General features: G+C 47.6%; 1 protein-coding gene across 5 annotated transcripts in view; it reads left to right on the top strand.

The window, feature by feature from the left end:
• The window catches only part of Csmd2 (CUB and Sushi multiple domains 2), a 547,650-nt gene that overhangs the window by 478,851 nt on the left and 56,131 nt on the right, over window positions 1-12,668 (top strand). For all 5 annotated transcript variants that reach the window (XM_075945152.1, XM_075945154.1, XM_075945155.1 and 2 more), the window contains 3 exons: window positions 9,008-9,088; window positions 9,528-9,641; window positions 11,730-11,918. In XM_075945152.1, coding sequence (XP_075801267.1) covers window positions 9,008-9,088; window positions 9,528-9,641; window positions 11,730-11,918 — 384 coding nt within the window. The remainder of the gene's footprint in view (window positions 1-9,007; window positions 9,089-9,527; window positions 9,642-11,729; window positions 11,919-12,668) is intronic.

Raw genomic sequence — 12,668 nt, forward strand, 5'->3', positions numbered from 1 at the left:
CATTTTGACCAATCTGGTGGACTCATCAAATGCCATTCCACTTTTTTACGGTTGATGAGTCTCCTTTGGCATTCCCATTGACTACGCATGCTCCTGCCCTATAAAATGCCAACTCCCCAGGGACCTTGCTCCCTCCAGGGAGAGAAGATAGCAGCAGCAAATCCTTTGTGGTCGCTAGCACAGGCTGGGAAGGAGGCAAGTGAGTGGCTAAATGGTAGGTGGGATGGAGGGGAGCCCTACTTCCTCTGGAGTCACTGTGGCGAGCTGGTGCTTTGGGACGGCAACTGAAGAGTGAGGAGGAAAGGGGCGTGTGTGCGTGTGTGCGTGTGCGTGTGCGTGTGCGTGTGTGTGTGTGTGTGTGTGTGTGTGTGTGTGGCGAGGAGGGGGACAGTGCTCACCTTTCCATAGCTAAGCAGTACCCCGCTAGCTTTGTTTTCATGTAAGCATCAATAAGCAGGAAGGAAAGATACCTCGGGGAGACTTATGAAATGGCTCTGTGACATGTTTTCAAAAGGAGAAAATGGATTTGAGTAGCAGAGAAAATGTCCTTGAAGCAGTGTAGGAATAAGCAGAGTTGGGGGAAGCGTCTCCCTCCAGCATGAAGTATATAGATAGCATGGACTTCAAATAAAAGGCGAGACGCTGAGACAGTAAATGGGACAATGGCGTCTACACCTGCCAGGGAGGAGAGGGAATGAGAACTACTGTGCCTTCAGCCAGGGTGACAGGGGTAGGGGGCACACGGAGACAGAGGCAGTTGACACCCTTGGTGATGGATGAGTGGTATCTGAAGGGGAGGGAATAGGCACATGGTGTCAGACTCGGGGACAGATGAGGAGACAGAGCGTGAACATATCATACAGAAGATAAGTCTAGATGGCGTGGAGGAAAGGTGACAATAACATGGGAACTCATTTCCACACAGTGGCTCGTCAGCTGAGGAAAGGACACTAGAAAGCTGGCTTCTCAGACTAGAGGACGCCTGCCACAATAACACAGGAAGGGAGAGCAAAGGTCGGAATGCAGCTGTCGCTGTTGGATCCAAACTGGCACCATCACTCTGAGACCATCCCTTGTGGTGTGAGTGTGTGTGTGCGTATCCATCTGGAGACGTGTGTGTACATGCATGCTTAGATTCCTCAGCTCTGCCACCTAGAGGTTGTGAGCGGCATTTCTGGGAGCAGTGAGAGCATCTAGGACCGGGTCTTAGTTTCTAAATAGCATTTTCTACTAAAAGGACCAGGGTCCATGAAGAAACGGTCAATCCCAGGGCTGGGGCAGAGAGGACCCAAGCCAAGCCGAAAGCATCTTAGACCTGAAATAAGGAAATGGCCAGGGAATGACGGGGATGAGTCAGAAAGACATAGAAACTGGCTTGAAGGGACACCTGCTGGCCATGTTGGAGATAACTTGAAAAGCAGAGTCATTAATAATAGCAGCAAATAGTAAGTAATCTGTCAAACAAAACAGACAGAAGCAAATTGAAAGTTGTTTAAGGACGAGATGCTTACATAGTTGCAAGTCATCCCCTGGGCTGGTAATTACAAAGGGGAATGGAAAAGCTGGAGCATGCCTCCTTAACCAAGGGATTGCAGGAGGCATTGGCGGCGATGGGGCAGCAAGGCGATACTGCTTCAATCAAAAGAGCCTCACTTCAATGATGGTCCAAAGAAGCTTGACCAGATATACTTCAGCAGGAGCTTTGTCAGGCCTCACTTCACCACACGTGATCATCCAAAGGGCCAAAAAGCCATGAAGGTCAGGGGAAGGTTTTGGACTGTTCCACGTTAAAGGAGACACCAGGTCTCTTGTAGTAGCCATTCTGAGCCACAGCCCTCTGCTCAGGCTTCTGTCGGTACTCGCAGTAATGACTGCCACCTGGAGACTATCAGCCTATGAAGGGGGTGTTTCTAAAAGAAGGTTGATTGCGTGGGAAAATACACTCTAAAATGTGAGTGGTACCATCCTGTAGGCTGGGAGCCTGAACTGTACAAAAATGGAGGAGCCACAGGCATTTATCTCTCTCTGCATTGTGACTGAGGACGCAATGTGACCAGTCACCTCAATCCCTTGCCGCCATGCCTCCCCCCCGCCCCCCCCCCCCCCGCCACGATGGACCGCACCTTCAAATCGTGATCCTAAACTAAACCCTCCTTCCTCGAGTTGCGTTTGTCAAGCATTTTTTCAAGACAGATAACTAACACAAGCAGGGAAGTTTGCTCCCTCTGTGGCTGTGGTATGGCAACCTGCCTGCTCTGTGTGCTGAGAAAGATCACCGGCCCTCACCTCAGCCCCAGCTCGGAGAACTTGCACGTGATGTGACGACTGGAAGGCAGTTGTAGATTTGTGTGCGTTTCCAGATGCTCACAGCTGTTGTGGTTACACAGGAGCCTCTGCTTGTTCAGGAAGTAGATCCCGAAGCATTCTGGTTCGGGCCTGCTGTTTTGAATATTCATAAATATTTCAAAAATCAAAAGGATTAGGGGCTGCGCTGTGCTCCTAATTTTAATCATAGCCTTGGTCTTGGTTTAGTTTGGTTTTGCACTCACTCTGTAGCCAAGGATGGCACTGAACCTACGTGAACCTGTAATCAATCCTCCTGCCTCCAATTCCCAAGTGGTGGAATTACAGGCCTGTGCCACCACACAGTTTTGCTCCATGCCGGGAGGCAGAGGAATGGGAGGACTCAGGCCTTCGGGCATGGTAGGTGAGCGCTCTTCCAACCAAGCTTATGTCCCCAGCCCTCTCATACATCTGTGACTGCTTCAAATTAAAACTTTTATTTTCACGGGGAGCTAAATCATAAGAATGAAGACCGAAGAACGCAATGGCACGATTTAAGTCGGCAGGAGAATCAGAGCAGGGCAGAATTGCTCTGTAGAGGAGTGATTGAGGGGAAGGCGAATAGAGCTGAAAACGTCTGCAGGACAAAGAGGGTAAGGGCTTGGCTATGATGAGAACGGGCAGCAGGGCACACAGTGGACAGAGAGCCAGCATGCAGGAAGAGAAGTGGGCGGAACAGAAATAAATGACCTCTGAGATGAAGCAAAGCCCGATGCGGAGAATCAAAGGACCGACCGGATATCTGGAGGGGGAATAGCCCGGCAGTGTTTTCAAGTGATAAGACCTCGAATCCAGGGTGAGAAAAGTAGCTTCAAAGGAACCCAAACCAGGCAGTTCTCTGACTAATTTTTAGCATTAAATTGAAGAAAATAAAAGGAGACAGAGAGAGAGAGAGAGAGAGAGAGAGAGAGAGAGAGAGAGAGAGAGAGACAGAGTGAGCACATAACCCATGTCTGCATGCAGGTGTGTGCACAGGTCAGAGGGAGGTAATGGGTAGCCTCCTCTATCAGTTCCCATATACTCATTCAAGGTAGGAACTCTCCTTGAACCTGGAGTTCGTGTTTGTGGCTAGGCTAATAGCCCATAAGCCTCAGCGCTCTTCCTGTCTGCCCCATTCTGTGCCGGGGTTACAGAAATGTATAAGATCAGGCCCCAGCAATGTTCCTGTCTGCCCCATTCTGTGCCGGGGTTGCAGGCATGCACAAGAGCAGGCCCCAATTGTTAGGTCAGTGCCAAGATCCAAGCTCTGGTCCTCATGCCTGCACATCAAGCCCTCCTCACCTCCTCCCCAAAGATTACATATCGTAGATCTCAACCTGTTTGGGGTCACATGTCAGATGTCCTGCATATCAGATGTTTACATTATAATTCATAATAGTAACAAAATTACAGTTATGAAGTAGCAGCAGAATCATTTTGGGGTTGGGGGTCACCACATGAGGAACCGTTTTGAAGTGTTGCAGGGTTGAAGGTTGAGAACCCCCTGCTGTAGATGATGAGAAGGGAGAAAGCTTCCTCATACGCCAGCTTCCCTCATACGCCAAGGGATGCGGCTGTTCTTTGCAGGGACTCAGAGATTTAAAGACAATACTGCTATTGTCTCAGCTTAAATCATCACTCCAAGGTCACCCAAGGAGACATGAGCCAACCATATGTAAAAGAGCAAGTGGGATGCACTGATCCCAGCTAAGCAAGGGTTTTGTCTAAGAAATGAAGGGGAATTTTTCTTCAAAGCAAAATGTGGAAATGCCAGTGCTGGTGAAAGGGTACCAGCGGTCTCTCTGTTAGTGAACATGCCCATAGGCAGAGGGAGAGACAGGAGGATGCCCTTATCTTGGGGATGGCAAAATCAGTAGGAATCATTCAACTGTTGACTTGGATGGTTAGAGAAATACGGGCTTCGGGTATTAAATGCAGCCAGCACAGCACTTCCAGATCACCACAAGCAAAGAGGCAAGTGCGGCATAATCCCAAGTAAAAAGTTGACTGCAAAGGAGACCATTTAGGAGCAAATAGAGAAAACACAGAATAAGATGAAACAGATTTTTAAAAAAATCCATTATTCTTCAGTGTGTAAATCTATTGAAGTACAGTTCTCTGACTAGCAGCAGTCCTGGAACTCACTCTGTAGACCAGGCTCCAACTCTGATTTTCTATGGCAGCTTCTTAACCGTTTAAAAATAAAAGGCTAAAGCAGGAAGTCTGCAAACTCAAGACCAGCCTGGGCTACATAGTGTGACCTTAGGACAAAAATAGACAAGTAATCAGTGGCATCTTTGGCAAACATGAGGACAACAGCAGCAATACAAAAACAGAATTCAAAGCAAGAAAAAAGAAGACATTCAGTAGCCTTGGCCTGAGGCTCCCTATGTATAGTCTGGTCCTGATCTCACAGTGATCCGGCCACCTCTGCCTCTGAAGTGCTGGGATTAAAGGTGTGTGCCACCATGTGTGACAGGTATTTTTTTATTATTGGTTGGCTGTTAGTTTTGGTTAGTGATTTGCTTGTTTATTTTTTATTTCAGGAACTTTTGTTTGCTTCTTGTCGGCATTCCACAAGCTTACTATGTGGCACAAAAACTTTACAATATTTAAAAATGCAACTCAATGAGAAATCCCCTGACGACCACAGAATGCAAGCTCTGAAAGCTGTACTTAGGGTATAATTCCGTGTATTGATTTTGTTTTTTTCTAGCAAATTTGGTCATGCCTTAGAAGCAGGGATGAGGCTCAGAAGAGATCAATTTTTTTAACCTGTTAAAATGACAGCTGACTAAATAAGATTTTCATATCTCTAGAAATTGAAAAATGACACGATTAAAATGAAACAAATGATAAACTGTGTGCATAGAATTGACAAGCCAAGGTCAAGCTCCAGCATTCAGAGAGTCCTTCAGTTCCATAAGAAAAGCAGGGACAAAGGATGTGAATGAACAATTAAAAAGAGAAAAGCAAATTAATAGCATATAAAACTTATTAGCATATGAAAAACTAAAAATAATCGAGGGTCATTGAGGAGATGGTTCCGTGAGTAAAATGCTTTCTGCACAAGCTTAAGGATCTGACTTCAGACCCCTGCACCCATGTGACAGCTGAAGGGGGTGACATTTGCTGTAACCCCATTCTGGTGGATGGGGACACAGAGACAGGCAAATTCTCAGAGGTACCTGTCAGTGAGCTCCAGGTTAAGAAAGAGGCACTGATGACAGTGGTTTCTGTCTCGTCCAGTCCTACAGCCATTCAGTCCCAAAGAAACACACAGAGGCCTACATTATTTATAAACTGGTTGGCCTATTAGCTCAGGCTTCTTGTTAACTAATTCTTGCATCTTAAATTAGCCCATAATTCTTGTCTGTGTTAGCCACGTGACTTGATACTTTTTATCAGCGAGGCATTCTCATCTTGCTTCCTCTGCATCTGAGTGAGGACAGCAGACTGAGCTTTTCCTCTGCTCAGAATTCTCCTATTCTGGTCGCCCCACCTATACTTCCTGCCTGGCTACTGGCCAATCAGTGTTTTATTAAACCAATACAAGTGACAAATCTTTACGGGGTACAAGAGCATTGCCCCACAGCAAGATGCTGTCTCAAAATAAATAAATAAAGTGGAGAGCATCAACTGAGGAAGACACCCAACACTGAACTCTGACCTCTGCATGTACACGCACGCACACAACTGTTCGTGCGCACACACACGCTGCCACAGACAAAAGGAAATGAAGTACTGGGTGTTTGTTCATCAAGTCAGTTGATGATCTGCCCGCAGTGGGTTGATATTCTAAATGAGCAAGAACTTTGTGGGCTCTCGCATCTCCAGCCCCCACACAGTTCTGAGCAAGATGAACCCCACAGGTAATCTCAGTGAACTGCCCTGAACGGAGGAAGATGGTGCCCTGTGCCACAGCGGCCATGGTCTGCTGACAGTGCAAATCCACAAGGGCAGACATGGTTCTGTTGTTAAACCAAGCTGAAAGCCACTTGGGTACCTCAAGAGGGCCCCTCAAGTGCTGACACACTCACTGCTAAAGCTTGTATCTCTTTCAATATGGCGCGTGTGAGCCAACACATTTGTATAAACATTTAAAGTTAGACTCCCCAATGCAATACAACATTTCACATAAAACCAGGCACAGGCGAAGTCCCCAGTTGCCGTCCTTCCTCAGTTGGTGTCTGGGATGCTGCGGTCTCAGGAAGGTGTCACACTGCACACCTGTCCTGAACACGTTCCCCACTGTGACTGCCATACAGAGCCCCCCCCCCCCCGCCGCCCATGCTGGAAAGTCATCCACAACACACTGTGGCTGTGATGCCCAGGATGCAGCTTCCCTATCAACATCCTATGCCATTCTTATAGCCATGTTAATTGTAGGTAATCCTGAACTGATGTTTTAAAGTCCCCAGCTTCTATTGTAGTAGCTTGATGAATATACACACGTAGTTTTTATTGTTTTAATTTCCTTTCAGACTTTGATGTCCAACTCAGTACAATCTTTTCCTTTTTTAAAGTATTGATAAAGAGGTCTGCGTCAGCATAAATGTCCAGGAAAAGGTTACTGACGTCTGACAAGGATTGTCTGCATGCTTTATAAAGGATATGCACTCTAATCATTTCTAGTTTAAAAAAATCAGCAGAAAGAAAAGAAAAAAGAATTTTTTTAAAAAAAATACAAAAGATACTGTGAACCCAGGTATGCTGATGCACACCTGAAATCCCAGCACTAGAGAGGTGGAGGCAGAGGATCAAGAACTCAGGCTCATCCTTGGCTGCACAGTGAGCCTGAGATCAGGACTGGATTAAAAAAATCCAGAGCTGGGCAGTGGTGGCTCATGCCTTTAATGCCAGAACTCGGGAGGCAGAGGAAGGCGGATCTCTGTGAGTTCGAGGCCAGCCTGGTCTGCAGAGCGAGTTCCAGGACAGGCTCTAAAGCTACAGAGAAACCTTGTCTTAAAAATAAAAATAAAAATAAAACCTAGACACATGTGATGTAGACAGAGAGATACATAATTTTGTCACAGTTTTCAACAGAAAAACTTAAGAAACTCAATTATCACCACGAGCGCATCTGAAATACATTCAGTAAATCTATATGATTAGATTTCACAAAGTCATTTCATCTGACTCTTGAAGAAATTTTATTGTATGGGAAATCTCTTCTGATATAATAGCAACTGGCAAGGCACAGCGCTGGGTGCATACCGGATGATGCGGCGCTACTAACAGAAAACCCCTGAGCTATGCCGGGAACAAATGCCCAAAGAAGCCGTGGCACATGGTTAACAGAGCTACATCTGAGAAGACAATGGATACATTTCATTTTCTTCCTACTGTTTTCATAGAAAACCCCTGGGTTTTTAATGACATTATACATTTTTTTAAAAAAAAGACATAGCTGGGAATGTAGAGGTTTCAGAAACAATCGTTGCTGTGGCTGCCACGGCAACACTAAGAGCGATCAATAGCACTCAGCCATATAGGTAACAGAAACCATTAGAGTCCCTCACAGACCGTTCTGCACCCAGGCACCATCCAGTCTCCACCCCAAGGGCTAGACTACAGTTTGGAGAATCCACCAAGGTCAGCTGAGAAGACGCACACAGGGTGGGGAGGCTGGGCTGTGGCCAGTGGGAAGTCTTGGGCTTGGGAGCAGCCAGACCTGGATTTAAATCCTGCCTGCGCCATTTATTTCCTGCAGGATCTTGGGGAAGTAACTTTACCTTATTATCTAGCAACCTCTCAGGAGTCACACCGCAGGGTCAGCTGCTGGGAAATTTAGAGGGCTAGTCTGTGGAAGGAGTCCTCAGCCATGGCCACGCTCCTCCCTGCCCTACCCTCAGGCCAGTGACATCACTGAACGCTTCTTAGATCCTATTAGATGCAAATACTGCTGGTTTGATATAGCATGTGCTGAGATATATTTCAGGTAGAAATCCTTTAAGAACACCAGCCCGAGGGAATGGCTATTCAAAAATAATATAAGGCTTTACTATGAGGTGTCCATGAGTTGGAGGCACTAGATAAGAAGCAAGGACACAACTCAAAGCTGTAGCCAGTTCGAGCTGGGCAGCTGAGCAGGCGGGGTGCACGAAGGTACCCTTGTTAGCACATTGTTGAAGACTGAGTACCCAGGGTGCAGTGGTCAGGTTCCGCTTTGGCTGCTGCATGTTCAAGTAGCAGCTCTGCAACGTAACCCTTCCCTCCTTTACTACTGCTGGGGAAGTGTTCTTCCTGGGTTTTGCACCAACATCTGACACTGAAGATAAGCCCCAGAGTGTGTGGCTGAACCGGCCCTGAGAAGAGAGGGATGCTCATGAATACATATCTGTTGTGTGAATGGCGGGGGAGGCAGCTCGGTTGGCAGAATGCTCACATAATACATTCAGACCCCTAGATCGGTCACGAGCATCACTTAAACCAGACGTGGTGCTGGCGAGCACCTGTAATCTTGGCACTTGATTGGCCGAGGCAGGAGGATCAGGTGTTCAAGATTATCCTTAGCTTCACAGTAAGCCCGGGGAAGTCTGGGATACATCCTAACACCTTGTGTCAACGAGACACAAATAAAGGCCTGTCTGCTGTGTGAATGAATGAAGTCAGAGACTGGAGAACTGGTCTAAGACCCACGCGTAACGCTTCGCCCCTGACTTGTATCTTTCTGTTTTCCTAGCTTATCCACTCACCAAGTGTCCTCCCCCAACCATCCTTCCCAATGCTGAAGTGGTCACAGAGAATGAAGAATTCAACATAGGTACCACTGCCACATGGCGGGGATCCCAAACCAGGGTGGCAGGGAGGGGACAGGAAGTGGTAGGGACTGGGTGGTGGCTCCATCTATGTAGAAGAAAACAGAGGCCTGGCCCATGGTGGTGGCAGTATAGCCCAGTTTGAAAATGTAAACTGTCTTATTTCACCCAGTCCCATGAGGGAGAGCTGGGGACATGGCTTCCCTCTGCTATTCAAAAGCTTTAGGGTAAATTCTAGGATTTCCTAAAATATGGGTCTCTCCAGAAGGCTGAGCTGGAGGAGGGAAGCAGTTGCCTGGGTCACCAGGTCAGTGTGGAGCTGGTTACTGAACCATGGCTGTAACAGTGCTGGTTACCTTCAGCAGAAGTGGGTTTGAGGTATTAAAGTGTCAACTGTTCTAAACGAGTCTACTCCAGGGGATGCCCATGCTCTTCTCTTGACAGGTGACATCGTCCGCTACAGGTGCCTTCCAGGCTTTACCTTAGTAGGAAGTGAAATTCTGACCTGCAAGCTAGGAACCTACCTGCAGTTTGAAGGTCCACCCCCAATATGTGAAGGTAATTGCACTGAACAGCACCTTCCTCCCTGGTAGAACCCTGGCTCTGCTACTCTTCCTGTCTCCAGCTCTCAGCTCAGTCCCTGCCCGCTGAAAAGAGGTCACCAGGTCAGTGGTGTCTGAGGAATGAGTGAAGGAAGCCGAGTGAGAGCCCTTTGCGGGGTCTCCACCAGTTCTGACGTGGGGGCTGTGAAAGAGCCAGTTCACCCCCTCTTCCTTACCTGAGCATTCTCTGGAGTTGTGTACTGAGTCTTGGAATGTGCTGGGGTGCAAGTGTGTGTGTGTGTGTGTGTGTGTGTGTGTGTGTGTGTGTGTGACCTGGATGTGCAGCCCTGTAACCCCAGACCTCAATCTCCTGCATCCCAAGACAGTGCCTTGAAGTTATGCCTAGCCCAAATCAAATCCAACCCTTCCCCACTCCTGAAGCACCCAGGGCATTACAGAGCTCTTGACTGCCCTGTAAACTGAGGACAGGGGTTGAACTTAGGCTGCAGGCTGTTATGAGGTGTGGGGTGGCCGATGGCTTGAAGCATGTAAAGATGACATCAGACCCATGCTGGCTGCTGTGGGCTTGCAAAACTTGCACAGCTACCGAGGACCCCAAGGAAACTGAATCAGTCCTTTCAGCCTTGTCTTGGGGTCCCCGGCCCAAGTAAATGGAAGTAAATTGTCCAGAAATTTGTTTCACGCAAAATGTTAGGACACTTTCCCGTGTTCCAGGACAGAGCACCTCCCCAGGGCCTGGTGTGTGCAGGGCTCCTCTGCCCCAGCCTCTTCCCTCCCCTTTGTGGTGAGTTGTGGGTCCTCCTGCTCCTCCTGATCCTGCTCTTCTTCCTGTTTCTCCTGCTACTGATGTTCCTCCTCCTATCCCTCCTCCTCTACCTTCTCTTTTTCCTCCTCCTACTCCTCCTCTCCTGCTCCTCCCCCTCCTGCTCCTCCACCTCCTGCTCCTCCTTCTCCTCTCTGCCCTCCTTTTGCTCCTCCCCTTCCTCCTTCTCCTCCTGCTTCCTCTCTCTGGAGGTCCACACTGTCTTCCTTAGGGCAGCATTGTTTTCTTTGGATCCCTTAATGCTATGCATAGGGCTGCACCAAACCCTGCGGATCTACCTGCCATTGTTTCCAACGCCATCTCTATGGTGTGTTGAGACTCCATGCTGCAAATGTGATTTGATATAGTGTAACATGTGTTCTATGATACAGCCATCCTGTAAGGTAGGGATTTCTTGTTTGTGTTGGAAAAGTCATCACACTGAAAGGGAATTGTAGACAAAGACTGCTCATTTGTTTCCCGGCCGCCCAAACCTGAAATAATTACACATAAATTATATTAATTACAACACTTCTTGGCCTATTAGCTCAGGCTTCTTATTAACTAACTCTTACATCTTAAATTAACCCATTTCTTTTCATCTATGTATCGCCATGTGGTTGTGACCTACCCATAAGGTTCTGTCTGGCGTCTGTCTCCTTCAGCAGCTACATGGCATCTCTTTGACTCCGCCTACTCTGTCTACATCTCTGTTTAGATTTTCCTCCTGGCTTTACTCTGTTAAGCCATTGGCTGAAAGCAGCTTCTTTATTAACCAATAGCAATAAAACATATTCATAGCATACAGAGGGGAATCCCACATTAGGGAATAATTTATTGAAGGCCATACAGGTCATAAGTGGTAGAGTAGGCTCTAAAATCCAGGTGTGTTTGACCCATCAGCTGTTGTTTACTTCTGCCCTCTTCTGTCTTTGTACAAACTAAGCCTCTTTTGCAGAGTAGCTCTTTGAGAGTGGGATGCCTTACCTGGGATATGATGTACCACTCTCATCTACCTCAAATCCAGATAGCAGCACCCACACCCAAACCAGAAAATGATTTCAACCAACTGGCCTGCTGTGAATTCCAAATAATACTGTTATGTTGACATGGGCTCCAAAGTTATTTCCTCACATGGGGCACTCTGACAGAGAATGTGAGGACTTGTTTAAATGCCCCAATACTAGGTTTGCAGTGATAGACCTACTCCATGGACAAGCTGACCTTCCCGTCCTATTCTGTCTCCGTGTCATGAACATAGCATCTCTTTCTTTCTCCCAGTACACTGCCCAACCAATGAGCTTCTAACAGACTCCACGGGCGTGATCCTCAGCCAGAGCTACCCTGGAAGCTACCCACAGTTCCAGACGTGCTCCTGGCTGGTGAGGGTGGAGCCGGAGTACAACATCTCTGTCACGGTGGAATACTTCCTCAGCGAGAAGCAGTATGATGAGTTTGAGATCTTTGACGGTGAGTTCCTCAAAGACCATGCCATTCTCTGCTACGGATGGCACCAATTTGCTCCCAGCCCCTGGGGGCATCAGAGCTGCATTTTTCCTATCAGAACTTGCTGGAGACACCACATGCCGTCTGCCTATACCAGAGAAACCCGAGACCAGGAAATTGATGAGCTGTATGGATGTTGCTTCCACGGTAGTCTAGATCTGTTACAAACCGTTTCTTTCTCAATGCTAGAACCCCTGAATATCAGCCAATCAGTGGTCCTTTGTGAGGAGTAGGCTCCCTCTGAAACCCCAGCTCTGTCTACCAAACTCCATACTTTAGAAGTAGAACAAGAGGCACTGTCGTTTGCTGTTGTGTCTAGAGAAGGAGCCTTAGTATGTCTCAAACCAAAATACCATCAAATTACCATCTCAAACTTGGTAGGATTTATCGCCCACCCTCTGGAGCATGGGACTAGCTAAGATAGCTGTACTAACTGTCCCTGGTGGCTCCGAAAATCCTATGTAGAGAACCAGACGGCTGCATTCTGCAGGATGACCAAATCCACACCCCCTCTCTCTGTATCATAAAAATCAGGCTTAACAACAAAGCTCTGGGCCATCACGGTGAGTTATACTGTAGCCTACCCCATGCCGGTGCAGGCTGCTTCTGCTCCTCCTTCCTCACAGTCTGGAGAAGAGCACATTGCAGATCCACAGCTGCTTTCTGTGTAACCAGGACTGTGCCTGTCTGCTTGGGTAAAGATGCTATAGGGCC

Source organism: Microtus pennsylvanicus, chromosome 13 (assembly GCF_037038515.1).
Source record: "Microtus pennsylvanicus isolate mMicPen1 chromosome 13, mMicPen1.hap1, whole genome shotgun sequence".
Taxonomy (NCBI): domain Eukaryota; kingdom Metazoa; phylum Chordata; class Mammalia; order Rodentia; family Cricetidae; genus Microtus; species Microtus pennsylvanicus.